Source organism: Pteronotus mesoamericanus, unplaced genomic scaffold, assembly GCF_021234165.1.
Source record: "Pteronotus mesoamericanus isolate MK-2021 breed Mesoamerican mustached bat unplaced genomic scaffold, CSHL_Meso_final scaffold_167, whole genome shotgun sequence".
Taxonomy (NCBI): Eukaryota; Metazoa; Chordata; class Mammalia; order Chiroptera; family Mormoopidae; genus Pteronotus; species Pteronotus mesoamericanus.
This window is the reverse complement of record NW_026555308.1, coordinates 118,778-138,878: the sequence shown is the minus strand read 5'-3', so window position 1 is coordinate 138,878 and position 20,101 is coordinate 118,778. Positions and strand designations below refer to the sequence as shown.

Here is a 20,101-nt window from a genome sequence, read left to right as displayed (position 1 = left end):
CTAGGATGAGCAAGGGCCACGGCAGCTGCGTTTTGGGGGCTGAGTCCTATGCCTTACACCTAATGCTTCTGCAGTCTGCCCGCAGAGGCCAGCCCCTCTCAGGCCTGGCACAACCCAGGCAGCACTACAGCAGGCAGGCTGCAGTCAGGGCCCGTCCTGCTGCCTCATGGGTGTGACAAGCATGGAGAGACTCATTTTGAGGGATCCTGTGACCAGCACAAGCTATTCACACTAGTCCAGATAGACCCAAGGAGGTGGGCATCGAGGAAGGCAGTTGATGGCAGGAAGCTTTTGTGGGATGGATTCTGGACTTGTCCCTCTAATATATTCTGAATTGATCCCTCTAATATATACTGTAATTACTTTAATATCAAAAAGATGCAGAAACCAGTAAGATTGAGCCTCAAGATTAGCTGTGAAGGGTCCGTGGTTTGGATTCTCAGCTCAGTGCTGGGAAGGAGGCTGCAAGGTATCCTGTGTAGAAGGGTTAGGGGATGGTTGGCAGTGGAGTCCGAGGACATGAGCACACAGGATGGAGTGAGGGATCTGGAGGGAATCTTAGGGAAGGATCCTGAAAGGCTTCACACCCAGGTCATTCCTTTTTGAAGAACATTGCTTTTTTTTTTTTTTTTTTTTTTTCCTGAAGGCCTATCAGGCTATGAGTTGGATGATTTAGGGATCCTTCATTTCAATAAGAACCATAATCAATGAATTATTTATTTATCCAATGTGAAAACCAAGTGTTAGCTAGTTTAGAGTCTTCCTTGATGCTGGGCAGATATCAACAAGTTCTGCTGGAAACAACAGTGAGGGAGCAGGACCGGGATGGAGGCCTTGGGGGCTGATGCTGGTCGTGCTTTCTGAGCTGTGAGCACACTGAGATCTCGGTGGGAGAGAACTCATGGGGTACAAGGAATGAATGGCACACACCAGGGCTACATTGGCAGGTCCGGGGGCGAACCTCGGCAGTGGGCTGACTGAGCCTCGGAGGCAGAGCTAAGCGGGCCTCGGAGGCTGGCACTGCTCTGGACGGGCTGGAGTCTGGCAGGGGAGCCGATGTGCAGTGGGCCACACCCGGGGACGTAGGGCGGACCTGTGCTGCAGGGACTGTGTGTACAGGCTGCTCTTGAATTTTGTCACTGTCGCTGTACTGAGAGCAGCTTTTTGCTCTGTTCCCGAGGGACGCTTCGCTTCTACCTTATTAAGTCTGTTTTCCAGGCAGGTCCAGTGCTGGCATTGCATGTTTATGGGGCCTGGCCACTTGAACCCAATGTACTCTGTCACAGCAGCGCCTCCCACCAGCCGTTGCGAATTAACTGCTCCCTGTGACCCCTCGCCCTTGCCGCTCTTAAACTCATGCTTTAAAAACAGCTTAATGAGGGGTTTACTGGCCCAATTGGAAGTTTTTATTAAAAACCTATCAGTGCTGGAGTGGAGCCTGCCTGCAGGAAGCGATTAGCTGCCTTGAAGCTCTGAGCCACCTCAGCCGCAGCGGGTCCCCTCAGACCTTCTCCAGGTCCTCGCTTCGCCTGGTTCTCATATCCTCTGGTTTAATTATGGTTCGTCTGATTCTCTTCCCAGCCCCCATGTCCAAGAAAGCAGTTTCTTTAATTAAATTATCCCATAATCAGAGGCAGCCTTATCCGTCCAACTCTGAGCTCACCCAGGGCCACCAGCCCTTTCTGGGGAGTCTCTGCTGACACGTCCTAGGTGCTCTGGGTTGATACGAAAGGGGGGCTAGTCCTGCTCTCTCTCTTCCTCACCCAGTGGCCCATCTACCTCTTGTCTGAGACCCTTCCTTGGTGCCCTGGGCTCTCTGGGGCTTCTCAACCAAGGTTGTGTTCTTTCCTGTCCCCACACTGTACTTTCCTCTCAGGTGAATGGGACACTAATGAAGGTCTTAAAGGGATTTCCCCAGGGTGTGACTTTCTGTTGCTGGTGGAGAAGGAGTGAGCAGGTGAGAGTTTGGCGCTGGTGAGGAGACTAAAGGCGACAGATGTCCTGATGAAGAAGCTGGTACCCCTGGCTATCACCCAATGTGGCACAGTTGTCCCCAGGGCCTCGGGAGTCATCCAGGTTTCCAGGCTGTCAGGGGTGCGTGGCATTCAGAGCAGGATGTCCAAGGGGGAAAAACGGTTCTGGGGCACTGGGGTACCTTACAATGCGTGTCTCGTGGCGTGGGTTCGATTTCCTTCATATGTGGTCACACACTGTACTTACTGCTTGTTTTTAGTGTCATCTTTTTCATCTAATTTTGCCCCCCCTCTCCTGAGATAACCACCCACCTGACTGTGGCCTTTTTTAGCTGACTGCCTGCTCAGACCTGTGCACCTGTGGACAAGCATGGGACATGCACGTTCACTCTCGAGGCTGGGGTCAGTGACTGCCAAAGGGGCGGTAGCATATGGATTTCTGCCATTCTCTTTGTTCACTCAGTAATATCTGGTGAAGAAGTACTTAGTTGAAACTAGAAGAAAATATGTCTTCAAGACCATTTTTTAAAATTAACGTTACTGTTAACACTGTGCTTGTTCTAACTTTCTTCCATCATGTCTAGTTACCTATTTCTACCTCTAAAACATGCTTACCTCTTTAATATGCAAAATTCTAGAAATTAAAGAAGCATTTTGTTGCTGTAAGTCATACTTTAGTCCTAAATGCATCTGGGTGGGTTTTGTCTGGAATGCTTCTTAATCACCTTTTATTTAAGTTACGTCCATACGTAAGTTTGACTAGCATTTGCCTTTCAATTTACAATAGAATTAATGATAGTATCGCAGCTAACTTTTGAGAGTTCCCTGAGTGCTGGCACCCTAACAGTTAAAAAAGGTAGTTTCATCGCCACGCCCATTTTCTAGAGACTTGCTGTGAGTCCCTGCAGACAAGGGTCTGTCTGACCTTGGCACACTCTTCCCCGCTGTCTCGTGGCCTCATACTGTTCGGAATGGCCTCTCCACTTCCACCCCTGCTACAGTTCTGCTCAACGCTCCTGTGTGATGCTAAGTACTGATCAAAACAGCCACAGGCCGTCTTCGTTATGGGTCTCTTCAATCAAGGAACTGGGTTTTCTAATCAGATCTTTTTTAAAGTGTTCTAGCTCATTAATTTTTACTTTTTATAGGTTGCTTCCCCCTTCTGAGAGGAAGGGGTTTATTATTTTCTAAGATCATGTGTTGATTGTTTAATTCATTAATTTTCCATCTCTTCTTATCTGCTAATGAACGCGTGGAGGCAGGTGACCACTCCCCTCTGACTGTGTTCCTGTCCTGCCCCACCAGCTGAGACCCCAGTGTCACCCTGACAGCATAGTGTGTTTATAATCCTCATTGCTGATGCCTCTTTCGTCTAAATGCTATTTAGAGAAGAGCTTCAGAAATCCCAAGCCCTTAGGATTTTGTAGGTTAGTTTTGTTGACACATTTCTGATTTTATCACATTGTGGCCAGATAATATGGCCTGAAGATTGTTCTTTTGATTATTTTTTAAAACCTTAAACATGTGCATGGATTAGAAAGTGAAATTGTATTATACATCGTAGTATAAAAACAGCAGCACCCTTCACCTCTCCTCACCGCTTCCTGTTCTGCACAGTAGCTTCTTCATCTTCTCTAACACTCCTAGTACTTACTTCCAAGTTTCTGAATAGATTTGTATAGATTATTCTTGGTGTATCACTTTTAGACATCATCTACTTACTTCCTATTATGAAAGATAAGAATTACTCTCGTATATCTTTAACACTCTTCCCCTATCTCAGTATAACTATGTCACAAATACAATTTTTTATTAAATAATATTCAGTCTTTACATTATTGTGACTGTGTAAATACTATTGACTTCTGAGCCAATAGTGAAGTATAATTTTTTTTCTAATAACTTTATGTTTCCTGTAGTTAATAGTTGCCTCTCCCTTTTGAGTTTGCTTTGCTTTGTTTTTCATCTCTGGTCATCTTTCAATAATTCATTCCAGATTCACCAGCGCAACTGCTTGACCTCTCCCAATACTATACTGTTTTTTACTGAATCAAACACATTAGATAATCTCTCAGTTTCTTCTCCCTGCTTCATAGAGATTTCTGCTCAGGAGCTCTCGGTTGCCTCCTGGAGTGGATGCTTTCTAGGCCCCTGGAGTTGGAGATTATAGGGCAGGTTAACCCTTTGTCAGCTCGGGTACCACTGACAAGTTTGCCCCTTTCCCTCTCCTAAGGATCTTTATTAGTTCATAGAGGCTGGTGCCTAGTTGTGCTGCATGAGACTGAGAGATGCAGCTGATCTCTACCACTTCCTTCCCCTACAGGTTCTAGAGCAGTGTTCTTAGGTAGGGTCGTTTTAAGCCCTTTTCTTGATCACTTATATAAAGACAGCTAAAAGCATTTTGTGAGATGGGTCCTCGTCTCTACTCCTCCAGCATTAGCAGTTGCCTCTGTGAGGCAAGGTGAACCAGGCTGATTTTATTCACGTTGCCCTACTGCAGCTTCCCTGCCAGGGAAACATTTATGTGTCCTGAATTGCAGTGAGCACCAGAGGCCAGAGAAGGGCCTTTGGTCTCATCAGACACCATCACAGCCACTGGCTGGCCTGGAACCTCCAGAATCTGTTGTGTGCCCCTGGAGCTTCCTGGCTCCAATGCCCCATTGTGGGATGCACGAAGAGCACAGCGTCGGCAAGCCTGACCTTTGCCAATGCAAGTAACAGGGAGAGGCATTGTTAAGTTAGCCCTGGAGTAGCAGCTGTGTGCCAGTTTCTTTTGTAAATGCTTTGATATTTTAAAACAGAAATTTTAGATGAGGAAGCCATGCTTTGTTGCTGTTACAATAGCAGCCCTTGTCTGTGTGGATTCATTGAAAGGAGACACAGATACCGGTGCAGCTTTAGTACTGTTAATGGTTCCTAACCGTATATAACATATCTCTTCTAGATGATTGTGTCCTCCTCTTATCAAGAATTTTACACCCCTTATAAAGCAGGATCCCCTGTGTTTATTACAGGCACATTGGCTGGTCTCAGAATAATATCTCTTTAACAGCTTAGTGTTACTAGTTTTCCGTTTGGTTTCAGCCTGGTGAATGTCTTTTGAGCATTTAGAAGACTGACATGCAGGCAGGCTTCAGTGATAAATTTTTGTGTGATGTCCATTACCACTGATGTCCTTACTCTGGCTCTTCCTGCTGTGGGACATGACCCCCAAGAGCTAGCTGCATGTTTCTCATTTCCACCTCCTATACCTGCACAGCCCCAGCCCCAGCCCCCGGCTCAGCTTTGTTTTTCTCCAGCTTTCCACCTCTGACGTGGGTCTTTATGTCAGTTGATGGTCTCTGTACCTGCCCCTCCTCCTACCAGACTGTCAGCCCATGAGATCTGGGCTTTGCCCACCCCCTTCTTCCGCACAGTGCATAGGACAGGGAAGAGTTCAATCACAACTGTCTGCTCGTGGAATCAAGGAACTCTGGGTCCATATGCAGGTGTCACAGGAAGTCAAATAGTCCGGTGGCCACCACAAGCTCTTACATCATCAATTTTAAATGGGACATTCTGCCTTCTCAAGGCCACCAACAGCTTGGAACACCATGCTTGGTAGTAAGTGACACGCTGAATCAAGAAACCTGAATCAGTTTTTTTTGATTTTCAATGAAATGTCGCCTGAACCCAAAACTGCTACTACAATTGTAGTGTACGTTCTGGTGTTTCTGAGAAATCATGTGTGTGGCCTTCCACAGGCCGTACACAGGTCAAGGGACATGGCAGCTCCTCCTCCTTGGCACTGAGCCAGACATAGAAGTGCTGAACAAAATGTCCACAGTCAGTGGATTGAACCCAGCCAAAGGCCAATGCATGGCGGAGCCCAACCCGACTGCGAGGTCACAGAGCTTTGGCCTCACCTGAGGTTTGCTGTCCTCACATCAGCCGGGTGACCGCAGGATTGACAGTGGCCACACCATGCTTTGTTCCCAGGTTGCCAGGGTGTGTGGCATCTCATGTCCAAGGCAGAGCCCCTGAGTCCCTGTCGTCCTCATGACAGTCCGGTGTGTCTTCATGCTGAGGCCAGGCCAAACCAGGTGGTGCTCAGAGGCTGCAGCGGCATTTAGGAAGACGGTCTTGACACAGTTTCTAGTTGCAAAGATAGCACAGGGAGTCCCCATGGACCTTCACCCAGCTTCCCCTCGTGTCCACATCTCACGTAGCCAGGAGGTCAAACCGAGGTGGCAGCATTGGCACGACTGTTGGCTGCGCAGCAGCCCTCTGTCGGATCGCTCCCGCTTTCCCACCAGTGCTCTCTCCGTCCAGGATCCCTCCCAAAAGCACGCTCCGTCTTTTGTAATCATCTTGTCGTTCCCCCCCCACTTTCCAGTCTGTGGCAGCCTCCTCTAAGTTTTCCTGGTTTTTCTTGACCTTGGCAGTTTACAGCAGTTCTGGTCATAAATTTGGTAGAATGTCCCTCAAATTGGGTTTGTCTGGGTTTTGTGTTTTTTTGTAATTAGATATGTTACGGGTTTTGGGCTGGGTGTTGTGGGGAGGCTTGAGTTGGTGCGACCACCCTGAAGGACAGGGTGGCCACGCAGTTACATGCCTTAGAAATGGATGTGCCTGCTGGACCCCAGCCCCGCTTCAGGGTTTCCTACAGCAGGTTTGGGAATGAACACAAACCGATTTAAATACAAGGATTTCACCACCATGTTTATGAGATGGGAACGAGGATATACTTTTAAAGGTTCAGTCATGGAGAATTAGCTAAATAAATTTATATCTCTTCTCTTACTCTAATATTATCAAATGATAGGAAAATATTTTAATGATATGTTACAATGGGTTTTAAATAGTGTGTACTATATTCCATTTTTCTCTAAAAACGTTCTGTCAAAACTTTTGAAATCCATGACCAAGAGATTAACCATATTTATTTCTGGGTGATCAGATTGCTTTTCTTTCTCATCTCTAGTTCCAATTTATCTTCACTGAACATTTTTGCCTATGATTAAAGATTAATAAATTAATTGCAATAAAATGAAATCAAAAGTGAACAGACATGAGCTGAGCTGGTGTTGACAACAGGCGCCTGAGAGCCCAGGTGGGAAGAGGGAGTGGAGGGAGAGGCTTTGGCTAAGGCGGCCCTGCTAAGGCAGAGTGAATGCTTGGCACAGTGCGTGCAGCTGGAGCAGGGATGCCTTTGTCTGGTAGGAAAGGATTCTTTCCCTGGGGCTGGGACTAAACAACCTGTCAGTGGGTGCAGTATACAGGCAAGGTTCAGGGGCCAGTGGTGGGGACTTGGGAGGGGTGGATATCTTCAGAGGGTGGCAAGGTGTTGAGCCCCTGAGAAGGTTCTGAGGACCTGTCTCCGGCCAGTCCCAAGGTTGACCTGCTCTCTGCACTGCTGCCCAGTAGGAGGCCTTGGACACTGGTGTGTGGAGATAGTTGGTAACTGGGAGTGTGGAGGGTGCAAGAAGGGTCAGATATGAGGTGGAGTCTTGATTAGGCAAGACGGTGCTGACCCTGATTAATCAGAAGAGGTGATGGTCCGGAGTTTTGAGCTTCAGTGAATCCAGCTGCAGCCATGGAAGTGAGAGCAATGAGAACATGCAAAATACTTTCTAAACAATCTCTGCTTATTTAGTGCTGAGAGCACTTTGGGGTGTGCCTGCAGAAGTTGGGGTGGTAGATGCGATGGCCTGTCCTGCTCACGGCATGAGTGGACCTGGCTAGGCACTTGGTGCTTCGTTAGGGCCTAGTAAGTTTAATATCCTTCTACTTGCTATGTTTGTGCTGTGTTTTATATTTTTTGAAGGTAAAATGTCCTTTCATCTTAGTAAGAGTTTTTTGATCTGCCTCAAGAAAGGCAACAGGCTTGGGGATAAAAGCAACAACACAGGAAACAGAAACCTTGATTTCCATCGCACCAAATAGCCATGAGTCTCCTGGACCTCCCCAGGTCTCAGGATCTTCCGGGCCCTCAGTGGCCTAGGCCCCTTCTTCTTTCTAAATTCCGTGTGTGCCTGTGTATAATTTTGTCAAGACTTCTATGAAGGTCATCAATGCATCATCAGGTTTTAAATTGGTGTCAAAGTGCTGCCTATTACAGCAATAGGGAATGGGTCTTACAGTGGTCCCCCGTTTACATAAGACAATGAGATGTGTCAACGTTTCAAAATAAACACTATTATGCAATCCTCGCTGATGAAATCTTACCTTCCCCATTTAGTTATTTGGCTTCAGGACCTGAATTCTAGACAGATGGTGCCATTAAGTCCATTTGTCTCATCATCAGAAAGTGGACGATTCTTGTTACATTTTTTTCCCTTTTGATTGTGCTTAAATCAGTAATTATGGTCATAATCCCCAATAAAAATAACAACTGGGAAGTATTGAGGGAAGTGGATAGCCAGCAGGTACACAGTGGGTGGGGACAAGAGCAAAACCCATGGCGAGGGTGAGCAGCAAGGGAGCTTCGCATGCACACACGGGAGCTCTGGTTTGGGAGCAGAACGCCCAGGGTGAACACATTCTTTTTCTTACATGAACATTGAACCAGAGCAAAACCCTAGTTTTCTTAAAGAATGTGGCCATTATGCACAGAAACCAGGATCCCTGCCTTTCTTCCCTCAGGCCCCTTCCATCATGCTTCCTGCGCTGTTGGAAGGGCTGTGTCTCAGGGAGCGGTGGCCCTGGGCAGGGGCCCAGCACGCAGAGCACATGACTTCCACCACAGGCTGAGATTGGTGACCTCTAAATTAGAACACAGAGGAGTTCCTCTCAGTTCCTTTTCAGGCTTCAGTTCTTAGTCTCCTTGGGAAAGTCAGTCACTCTGAAAAACAGATTCCCTATGTTGTTTTAGAAAAAAATTTAATTGTTTTTGGGGTTGTACCTGAATAGTTTGATTAGACTCGCCACAACAGAGAGTGGTGTCCCGGCTCCCAGAGATCCTGACTTTCAGCTGTTCTAAAGACTTATTTCCGTGTTGACAGTAAGTTTGGCTTCTAGAACAAATGGCAGTTTAAAAAATTGCATTTCACAATTTGCTACGGTTCATGAGAATCCCAGTGAACGTCCTAGGCAGAAGATGGGTGTCTTCTGCTTATTTTTCTTTAACTTTTGATTATGAAGAATTTCAAACAAATACAAAAGTAAAGAGAATGGCATCGTGTACCTCTGTGTGTCACCTCAGACTGTGGGCTATCTAGCACGTGCCCATATTTTGTTTACTGACCTCCCCTTCTGCTCTTCGTTTAAAGCCCCAAGTATCGTGTTATTTATTTGCAAATACTTCATTATAGACCCCTAATAGATTGGGTCTTCTAAAATAATGTAACTGTAGTACCATTATCACACCTAAAAAATTAGGATGAATTTTTATACCTGAAACTAATACTATGTTATATATTAACTGTAACTGAAAAGACTTTAATAAAAAAATATTAGGCAGAATTCTATCAAATACATAGTAAGCATTCCAGTGTTGCCAGTTGTCTCATAAATAAATGCCATTCTACGATTGGTTTGTCCAAGTAAGGATATGGCCCATTTGATGGATGTGCCCTTCTAGTCTCTTTAAAGCCTTTCCTCTGTATTCCCAGCCATGGGTTTGTGTGGCAGAGTGAGGACATAGCGGGCTCGCCCTGTACTGGCTTACAGCAGCTTAACTATGATGTGCCTGTATGTAGCATTTGCAGAGGCAAAGGTGTGAATATTATCCTGTTTCTGCTTCCCTGAGGTTTTAGAATTTCTAATTTATGTCATTTCCTAGTTTGGATAATTTTTGCCAGTAGTTTTTCAAGGTTTCTTTCTGCTCCATTTCTCTTTTGTCTCCTCCTAGGATTCCAGTTACATATGTTTAAACCTTTTGATGTTGTTTCACCAGTTCCTGAGGGTCTGGTTTTTTGTGGGGTTTTTTGTTTGTTTGTTTGTTTTTTGTTTTTTGTCAATTGCTCTCTTTTTTTTAAGTCTCCATTCTTTAGACTGAATAACTTCAGTAGATCTCTCTTTATATTCACTACCTTTTTATTCTCTGTCCTCCAATCTGCTGTTAAGCTCATTGAGTAAAATTTTAATTTCAGATATTTTATTTTTCAGTTCTAGAATTTGGTCCTTTTTTTCAGTTCTTCCTCTCTCCTGAGTATTCCATCTGTTTATGCCTTATGAGCATATTTTTCTTTACATCCTTGGTGTATGCTTCTCATGGGTGCTTTACCTTGTCCCTTCGGAGCTTGCAGTGTGGGTGCTGAATGAATGGAAATAAGTGAGATATGCAGTGTGTGCAGTGGGGCAAGTGTTGTTGGGTAGACAGTACCAGGATGGACTAAGGCCCAAGGTAGGGGGATGGCCTCTGTGAGAAGGCGGCATCTGAGCAGAAACTTGACAAGGGTGCCAGGGATGGGCACTGGGCCAGAGGCCTAAGGTGAGCCTGGGCCTCCAGCGAAGGAGAAGCTCCCAGGGCAGAGCAGACACCAGGTGCGTGCAGCAGTCAGTGCTGCCCCGGTCAGCTTCATCCTTTCCCTGCCAGCCTCTCTGTGGTCACTCGTACTGTTTTCCAGTGATGTTTCTTGTCAGCTGACTTAGCTGAAACCTGATCCTTTACTGTTCACCGATCCTCAGTGTAAGTGTACAATAGATACATAAGGATGTCACTGCCTCTCCCCAAGTCGCTGAACCATCACCGAAGGCTCCTTTGAAAGGGACCTCTGAGTGAGACTTTGACTGTGAGAAGTGCCCATCAGGTTCTAGTTTTGTGGCCAAGTTGCTCCACCCTCCCCTCCTTGTCCCCATGGGGTGCACATACTGCCCAGAGTGGGTCTGTGGGGTAGGCCTCCCCTCAGTGGCCATCCCAGCCTCTGGGCCCAAGAGCTGCCTGTCCCACTGCCCACTGGAGGGCCAGAGACAACTAGCTTTCAAAGGGATGTGAAGTCGGTCAGCAAGGTGCATTCACTGATTAGGATATACAGACAGATTGAGGTGTGGAGAGGGAAGGAAGAATACTGGTTTGTCCACTGCAGTGACCCCCAGTGGAGACAGTGTCTGTGTGGCAGAGAGCGTGGAGGGCCACCCTGACTTCTGACTTATGCATGTGCTACGTGGAGATGTATGTGCAATTCCCTCCTACTTTACTGGTGAACTGACCCCCCGCATTATTTCCTACAAGTATGTGTGCCTGCCTAAGTGGACATGTCAGCCTCTCCAGTAAGCCAGGCCCCATCCGCCCTCATGTGGGAAGGGTGTGCTCATCAACAACATGGAGGGTGCCCAGAAATGGTGGTCACTGAGTGTGTGGAAAGATCTGGAAAAGCTATGAGGGAAAACAGGTCATCCTCCAAGAATATGTAGGGTGTGGGCAACACCCACTTCCGGGGGCATGGGGCCCTGTGTGCTGACAGCCCACTCAGATGTGGGTGAGAGCAATAACCGCTTCTGTGGGCACCAGGGCCTTGCATGCTGATGGTCCACTAAGATGTGGAGTGAGGGTGACACCCATGGGCACAGGGCTCTGCATGTGATGGCCCAGTAAGATGTAGAATGAGGGAGACACGGGGCCCACATGCTGACGGCCCACTCAAATATGGGGTGAGGGATGAGGATGATACCCACTTCTGTGGGCACAAGGCCCTTCTCTGCATGTGGGCAGCAGCTCCCCAGCTGCAGTGCTGGAAGAGACCTGCCTGCTCCACCCAGGGCCTGTGGACGCAGTGCCTCTGAACAGACATGCTTCTTGGGATTCACAAGAGTAGGGCCAGGTCTTCGCTGCCTACCTCGAACTGAGTCTTCAGGCTTAGCAGCCTTCATGTGGCCAGTGCGCACTGGACAGCACAGGCAGGGCCAGAACATTCCCATCGTCAGACAGCCCTGCGGACAGGACTGACCATCACTTCATAGGATTCCGTCAGGTCGCTCTGAAGCAAGCTTTGGCTAATTTTTATGCACAAGAAACAAAAGACAAAGAAATGCCCTTCAGCCGGATGTATGTTAAATATTTGGAATATATTAATCCTAAAAAATCTGTTGCTAAGTCTAATTTCCGTTCACAGGAAGCATTTTCATATTTAACTAAAACCAATGAGCTAGCTAAGGTCATTACTATGGATTTTGTTTTTGGGCTAGCTGGTGACACCTGCATAGATCTAAGCAACAGGGGACACCTGGGGCTAGGAAGTCTGGTTGCCACAGCAACCGAGTATTAGCCAGCACCGTGACAAAGTGCAGTGGACATGGAGGGTCACTGCGGGTGTGTGGGTTACACAGGTCACTTCCTGTTCCCTGCAGTGCCCAAGGACATCCTTAAAACATACATTAACAATTTGTTAAATGCCTCATAGTTGGGAGCATGCAATTTAAAATGATTTTATTTAAAACATGAAGCCTTTAACCTGCTCTTTTGAAAATATCTACTTGCTAGAAAATGTGCTCCCATTTACAATATGATCTCTGGCTGAATGTGAAGTCTTCTGCTGCTGGCTTCTTTTAGTGGTTACGTTCTGTCCATGGGCAGGGCTCTTGTCCAAGGGACCTGCCCAGCTCAGGCTGGTTCTGGAGATTCCTGGGCAGACCCTGCTCTAAGCAGGTCCATCTGGCCAATGATCGGGGCATAGGAGAGGCTACAGACCAGGCCAGGCAGGAGTGAGCGGGGCCGAGGCCAGGAAGGCAGGCAAGAGCATGGCCTCATTTCTCGAGTGGAGTTGATGTCAGTACCTCCCTGGCCCCTGAGGGTGAGGGATGGCCCCAGCCTGTCCACTTAGAGAAAGGGTGGCTCTGCCAGGTGGTTCTGACAATTGGAAGGAGTTAGTGGGCCTCGTCAAAGCGTTGTAAATGGTGCCCCCCCATACAGGGACACATGAGGTGCCTCTTGGCTATGGCTGGTTGCCATGGTAAGTGTGTTTGGAGGGAAAGGACTGTGTGAGCAGTCCATGTACAGATTTCTGACCTCTGCTGAACAGGCTGGGCAGGTTGCTGGGTGGACTTGTCCATGTAAAGAAAAGACAGAAATGCATCTTCTGCATGGCTTGCTAGATGGACACTCGCTAGCACAATGCTATTTTGAAATGCTAGCAGAAGTTTTCTTTCAAATTTTGTTTCAGCCTCCCTAATTTTTTTTTTACCTGATCTCATTTTATATTTTGTCTCAATGAAAGAGGGAAGTGTCTTATCTAGTGTGTTGGTAGATTGTGCCCATCACAACAGCAATGTTTGCAGCAGTAGCTGGGCAGCAGGCAGCTCTCCCAGGTCCTGTCTGTGTGACAGCCAGGCAGATGAGCTGGTTCAGGGACAGTGTCAGGGACTGCTCTCTGCTCCCAGCTGCTGTGCAGCCCCCCTGCCACCCAGGCCCAGCTGTCAGAGAGACATACTGTGACAGAACTGTCCTTTCCTCACTTATCTGAGGCCGCATGCCAGTGGGAGTTGGGGTTCCAGCTGGCCCCCTGCCAGAGTGTGCTCCGGGCCTGATCCTTTGCGGTGGTTCTGTGCACCAGGCTGCAGGCAGGGCGCACACGCTTGACCATCACTCAACTTTCAAAATACAACTTTCCTTGCAAGGCATCTCCAGTCACACATGCTAAGTGACAGTAATTAAAACTAAAACGAGGCTTGCCAGAATGGTCATGTCATGGGAGAAAACAGAGTAGCAGAAAAACAAGGCTTGGAGAGGTGAGGATTTGTGAAGGCACTGCCTGAACCCTGAGCCAGCTGAGAAAGGCTCTTCCCTCTACCAGCTGTGACTTCAGAGCCCATAAGACCTCTCAAGGCTGTGATAAGAGCCCACATCTTTGAAGCATGCACTCTGCCTACATTATCACAGAAACTACTTTCCTGGAATCAGAGACACAGAGAAGTGGGGCCTGTAGGCCGTGTCTTCATGAACACAGACAAGGCCACGACATCCCTTGTGACTCTGGCTCGGTGCCTCCGTCCCCCGTGATGGCACAGCCTGGGTGACCTAGGTGGCCCTCTAAGCTTACTGCCCGCAGCGTCTGTGGTTGTCTCCCACTGTCTGCAGTACTCCGAGCGAGGCCGCAGGGTCGGCGGGAACAGCGCCTGGCGTCGCAGTGAGTGACGTCAGAGCTGCCTGCTTCATCCCGCCACCTTCCTGACCCTCCCTAGGAGCCTTCACTGGCCCATTGGACCTCAGCACATGGTCACCGTGAAGCCTGAACAGGGGAGTGAGCAGGACCCAGAACCACCCACCAATACAGAGTGCCAAAGACGCTGGGCCCCCACACCCCGTAGATGTGCACCTCGCATCTCACGCATCAGCTCTCCAGAGCCTCACCTCCCCGTTACAGCAGGCTCTGCATTTCTGCGGAGGCCTGGTGCTCTGTGATGAAGTGAGGTGCCCCCTCTGTGGTGGGCAGAGTCACCCTCGTCTCATCGGGGGAGCTTTCTTATTCCCAAAGCTCATCCTTGCCATGTCAGTGACTGCAGACAAGATCTGGTGTGCCACTCCAGAACTTTCCATCCTGGCATACAACCCATAAAGCTTAAGAAAATAACTTTTTAAGAGCTCAAGTAGTCTCCAGAGCATCATTAGGAGCCCCGGGCGGCCGAGGGTGGGGAGCTCTGTGCAGGAGTGACAGCCCGTCAGGAGGGAAGCGCTTTTCTCCATTTTCCCTGATTTTAACGTGAAGCTAATGGGTTCCTACTTCAAACATGGATGGTGGCTGTCATTTCTGAAGGATCCATATGTGCGAAATTTAATTACTCTTTCTAAGTAACTATCATAGTTTCAAGGAAGGTAATGTGAGGCCTCCGTTGGTGTTTTCTTTCTAGAGTGACCATCTGGGCAGCTTCTACCTCTGAAACAGTTTTAGATTGTTTTCCTCCTTGGTCAGAGGTGGCTCAGCCTGTACTGTGTTGTCCTTGACCCTGGGTGACCTCTGAGCCGCCAGCCCAGTGGCCCTCTTGTCGGCTGGAGGTGGCCCGCTGGCTTCCCCGTCTCTGCTCTTCCTGTCCAGAGCACTGTCTGCAAGAACCTCCCTGCTGAGGGGCAGCCAGAGCAGTGCCCCACGCACGTTGTTCGTTCGGAAGGGGCCGCGCCGTCCACCGTTCACCGGCGCTGCAGTTGCCAGGCACAGGTCGGGCCTCTTGGTGGTGGACTTTCTGGATCTGCAACAGAAAATGTCTTCGCTCTTTGCTTGCCCCTAGTAGATAGAAAAGAAACATCAACATCATTTTCACATCAGTTTTATTTGGAGAGCAGGTGCCCCGGACTAGGCCGGAGGAGTGAGGGACCCCTCAAGTCAGAACTTGGGTCAGGAGGCTGAGAGTCCAAATTTAGCATGCTTTATGGGACTTTGCCTCAGGCTTCACGTGCAACTGCCCTGGCAGACACAGGTCATGTGCCCCTTTCCAAGTTTAGTTTAAACTCTCAAACCTGTAGAAGGAGAGACTCCACATGTTCTGACCTCTTGAGTCTGTGCAGGCATGGCTGGTCCTGACCAGCAGGGTGTCCACGCTGCCCACAGACCACAAGATGAGGGACTGTGGCCGCACTCAGACCTGGGTGCCATGGGTGACAGCCAGCCCTAAGCTGTGGTCAACACTGCATGGAGGTTCACTGTCCCATCAGGACCAGGCTAGAAGACCCTGCAGCTTCCTCTAGTAGCGTTCATCTCCACCCCCACTGCCTGTCTGGGGACATCCCTAGGAGACAGTGGCAAGCTAGCTGTTCCTTGGAAAAGGGAAAACACAGCATGGGGAGCTGCTCGCCGCCTGGACACTTTGCACCAGTGGCCACTGTATCTGTCGGAGTGTTCGGGGCTGGGAGCACCAGTTCCTCAGTCTCACAACTGGAGGTGTTTTCCCTTCGGTTTTATGTGGAAACTTTCCAAATGTGGCTCATTCAGGGCTGGTCTGTGTTATCTGAAACGAGCCAGCAGCCATAGAAGTGAAAATGCCAGAAACAGGCAGGTGTAGCTCATACTCCACGGCTTCCTTGTGGGCATTTGCTAACTGTCAGCCCCAAAGTCCCTGGTGGACCGTCACACCAGCACCATCCCCAAGACACAGCCAATGGGGCAGAACTTTCCAGGGCCACCATGATTGTTAAGTAGATGTTTGCCAAGTGAAAAGGCCAAATATATTTGTGCCCGCCCCCAGAAAGGCTCTGAACACAGGTTGAAAGGCACTTTAATTGTTAGAGGCACCCAGTGGAGCCTGTTGACTGCGTTGGGGTCAGCATTTGCTCACAGTTGTGAGCACGTCGCTCAGCAGTGTGCTGTGTGCTGTGCCATCCGCAGGCACATGGACAGCCTCTCAGCCACAGGAAGCCTCCGCAGCAGTGCACTGGGCATTTGTTTTTCTGGGGACACCTCCCCACCATGCTGAAGCAGAGAACAATGGTGTTCTTGTGCAGGCAGCACAGCTGCTGAAATTCGACAAGATCCAAGCTAAGAAAGCAGAGCAGGTGGGTCTGCAGGCGACCCTTTTTCCTCGCCAGTGGTGTCAGGGAGTGCTGATGGCTGGAGGGCCGGTGGCCAGCAAGGCAGCAGCTCCAGTGAAAGGGGGCAGGTGGGAGCAGGTGGGTCCCGCAGTAGGAAGCATGCGCACCTTGGCTTTCAGGCGTCCACTCTCCCATGAAACCCAGCAGGGTAAGGAACGTTTCAGTAGGTTCAGGCGGCGGGAGGGCCAGGTGACCCTCTGCCAGTACAAGCACATCCTTAAGGTGACAGCATGTCCCATCCCTTGCCTACCCTGTCACCTGCTTCCTGGCACTTAGACGGTCTCTGGGCTCTGCCATTTGCATATCACTTTGATTGGTGTCACTCAAACTGTATGTTAAAATTCTGTTCATCACATTTGCGCAAAGTGAGGTGACAATTAGAGAAGGCAGGCCTGGCGCCCAGGGAAGTGCTCACCCACGTGGGGTCTTAGAGTTTACAAGGGGTTTGCAGGAGTGCGAGCAAGGCAGGCTTTGCACTGTGGGGTTGAACGAGGCCCCCACACCTGCAGTGGCACATCAGCTCTTCTAGGCATTCTGGGTGGTGTTCCAACCTGGCTTTCTCTGCTCAGAACCCCAGCTCCCTGTGCTCGGCTTGCAGGGTTGCATGAGGCATGGGCCTCTCGGTTCCTGAGTTTTCTCACCACCAAGCGGAAGAAGGATCAGAACAGGTGGCTTTTGAGGTACTTTCTCAAAAAGTGGCCATGTCTATAGATAAGTACACTCTTATGACTATTGCCACTTCCATATTCTGCATATCCTTTGCTTATCAAATCATATATTTATAAAATGCACCCCAAGTGAAATGAGTCCATATTTAACAAAATTCATCTCAGGATAAAATTAAAGAAACTGTCATACGGAAATAAGTTCATTTTTCCCAGGCTGGGCGGAGGAAAATTTGGAGCAAGTTGTAAAGGAAAGGTCTTCTAAAACCATGAACAAAAAGGAGGGAATCCTTGACCTAAAGTAAGCAGCTGTTCTATGTCTGAAATCTCATAAACTAGTATTGCTGCTTTCTGCATTTTTCCTTCCCGGACCCCTGAAGGAAGTCAGAGTGAATGTCCAGCGCTGGGTCAGGTGCAGGTGGGCCCTGGAGGGGCCAGGCTGAACCCTGTGGGCATCCTATGCTTCCAGCCTCTTCCTGGCCTTGGCCAGAGCATCCGGCAGCTTAAAGCTTTCCTCTCCTACCAGCTGATAGCCGTGACACAGGACCCAACACAGCCTGGGGGTAGGGTGGCTCCAGCTGCCTGCATTGCCTTGCCCCACCCCTCCAGCACTGTCCAGGCTTCTTTCTACTTCTAGAATTATCTCTATCTCTCTTTTTTAAAAATCATCACCCGAGGACTTTTTTTTCATTGCTTTTAGGGAGAGAGAGAAACATCGATACAAGAGAGAAGCATCGATTAGTTACCTTCCGTCCATGCCCGGACCAGGGAACGTAGGCACATGGACTGGGGCTCAAATCCGTAACCTCGGTATGTGCCCTGACCAGCAAGCAAACCCACAACCTTTTGGTTATGGGACGACGCTCTAACCAACTGAGCCACACTGGCCAGGGCTGGAAGTATCTATGGACATGGGCAGGGTACATGCTGATGGCCCCAGAGTCGCCATCTCAGGGCATGCGGCTCCATCGATGCCAGCCACCCATTCAGGCTGAGACCACCTGCCCCTTTGGGTGGTGACAGGTCACTGTCACCCTGGTGTCGGGCATGCCACTCTCAGGCACTGCTTTGCTGCAGATGACCTGTTTTCGTCAAAAGAACAACTGATTTGGAACTGGGGCATCAGAAATCCATAGCATATGTGAGAGTAGATGGGATCCCCCACAATCTTAAAAAAAATTTCAAACCACAGAGAGTTTCGAACAATTGTGCAGTGAAACCCATGCGCTCCCCCTGCCTGGACTCTGAGGTTTGTCCTTTGCTCTGCTGGCTTCATCACACATCTGTTCATTTCTCAGCTTAACGTTTGATGCACCTCAAAATAAGTTACAGGCCTGTAGATCCGTCCATCAGCCTTAAAACTGGGGTTCAGAATTTGTGTAGGTTTATATATGTGTTTGAGGAAGAAACTAAACAATGAAATGCACAGACCCTAAGGTGCCTCTGGTAAGTCTTGGCAACACACCCTGTGACCCACTTCCTGACCAGGCGCAGACTCATCCTCATCCCAGTGTGCCCCGGCCCGCGTCACCAGGCAGCTAGCTGTGTTCTGATTTCTTTCACCTGCATCAGCTTTCCATATTCTAGAATCTTCTATAAACGGACCCACAGAGTATCTACCCTTGTCTAATGCATCTTTCATGCAGCATATTTTATTAATAGGAGCTTGTGTGATACGCACAATGAAGTGCAGGTTCCCTTTGAAGAGCCCGGTTTACAACCACCTGAAACCTGTTCTTGGTTCCTGGTGTGCCAGTAACAGTGTGAGCAGCTGTTTCCACAGTAGGGGACACTGAGTGAGTTTTTAGGAGAACTTGGAGTGCCATCTCTTCTGTGAGAATGAAAACTCGGGTGCACTGCACTCGCCTGCATTTCTCACACAGGGCTCCCAGCAGGAAGAATTAGCTAGCACTCACCTCTAACCGCAGAGGCGCCTACCGTACAGGCTGAGCGCACGTGGGGCTGAGGGGAGGCGGGTTTACCATACCATCACCTGTTGCTGCTTTTCCCCCTGACCTAATCCCTCACCTGGGGCAGACAAGGGCCATGTTACCTGTTCCTGTGACTCTCCGTGGCTTCTCCCCTCACCTGGGAAGGACAGGGGCTGTGTCACCTGTACCTGTTCCATGTCATCCTGTGACTTCCTATCTCACTGGGGACAGACAGAAGCTATGTCACCTGTACCTGTCTCTTGCCTCTCTGCAACTTACTCCCTCATCTGGGGCAGATGGGCCATGTCACCTGTTCCTGTCATGCATCTCCCCTTGGCTTCCTTCTAAACTGGGGACCTTGTCACCTATACCTACAACTGTCCCTGGTTTTCTCCCTTACCAGGGGCAGATAGCGGCTGTTTCACCTGTACCTGTGACTTACACCCTCATGTGGGGCCAGCAGGGACCAAAGTCAGCTTTGCATTCAGAATCTCACATGCAGATTTCTGGCCTCCTTGATGCACATTGTCTGTCCCGGTGAATGCTCCCCAGGGAAGAGTGCATAAAGCCATGATTTCAAATGCAAGCCTATTGAATGGAAGAGGCCTCCCCAACGCCTGCTGCAGTGTGTGCTCAACGTGAGGCCATGTCACATTTGTAGCTCCCCGAGAAGGACAGGAGGTAGTGGTCTGAATACAGAGGGCTTGGCTGGGGTGCTGGGGCACAGTCCAACAGCTGCCCGCAAGATGCATTTATGACTGTGGCTGAAACACCCTCCTCAGCCACTCCATCTGTCCTGTGTTTGGTGAAACTATTTCTGTAGACAATGTCCAGCTGTGGTTAACATGGCCTTTTGTTCTCTTATTGTCACCATTTAGGATGGGAGTCCCAGCTTCTGGAAACAGGGTTCCTGGGGATTTTCCTGTGCCCTCTTTGGACTCTGTCTCGACTGCCCAGGGAGACCCCCACATCCTGGATTGTTCTGTGGGGCTTTCGGTGGTTGATTTTCAGAATCATGCTTGGAGCAGTAAGTAGAACTTTTGTTTGTAATGTTCTTGGGAAAATGTGCTAAAAACGAGTCACTTGCCTTGGTCT

General features: G+C 49.0%; 1 protein-coding gene across 1 annotated transcript in view; it reads left to right on the top strand.

Annotated features, from left to right (window-relative positions):
* Positions 1–20,101, top strand: part of LMF1 (lipase maturation factor 1) — an 88,212-nt gene that overhangs the window by 14,732 nt on the left and 53,379 nt on the right. The window contains exon 3 of the mRNA XM_054589125.1: positions 19,885–20,033. Coding sequence (XP_054445100.1) covers positions 19,885–20,033 — 149 coding nt within the window. The remainder of the gene's footprint in view (positions 1–19,884; positions 20,034–20,101) is intronic.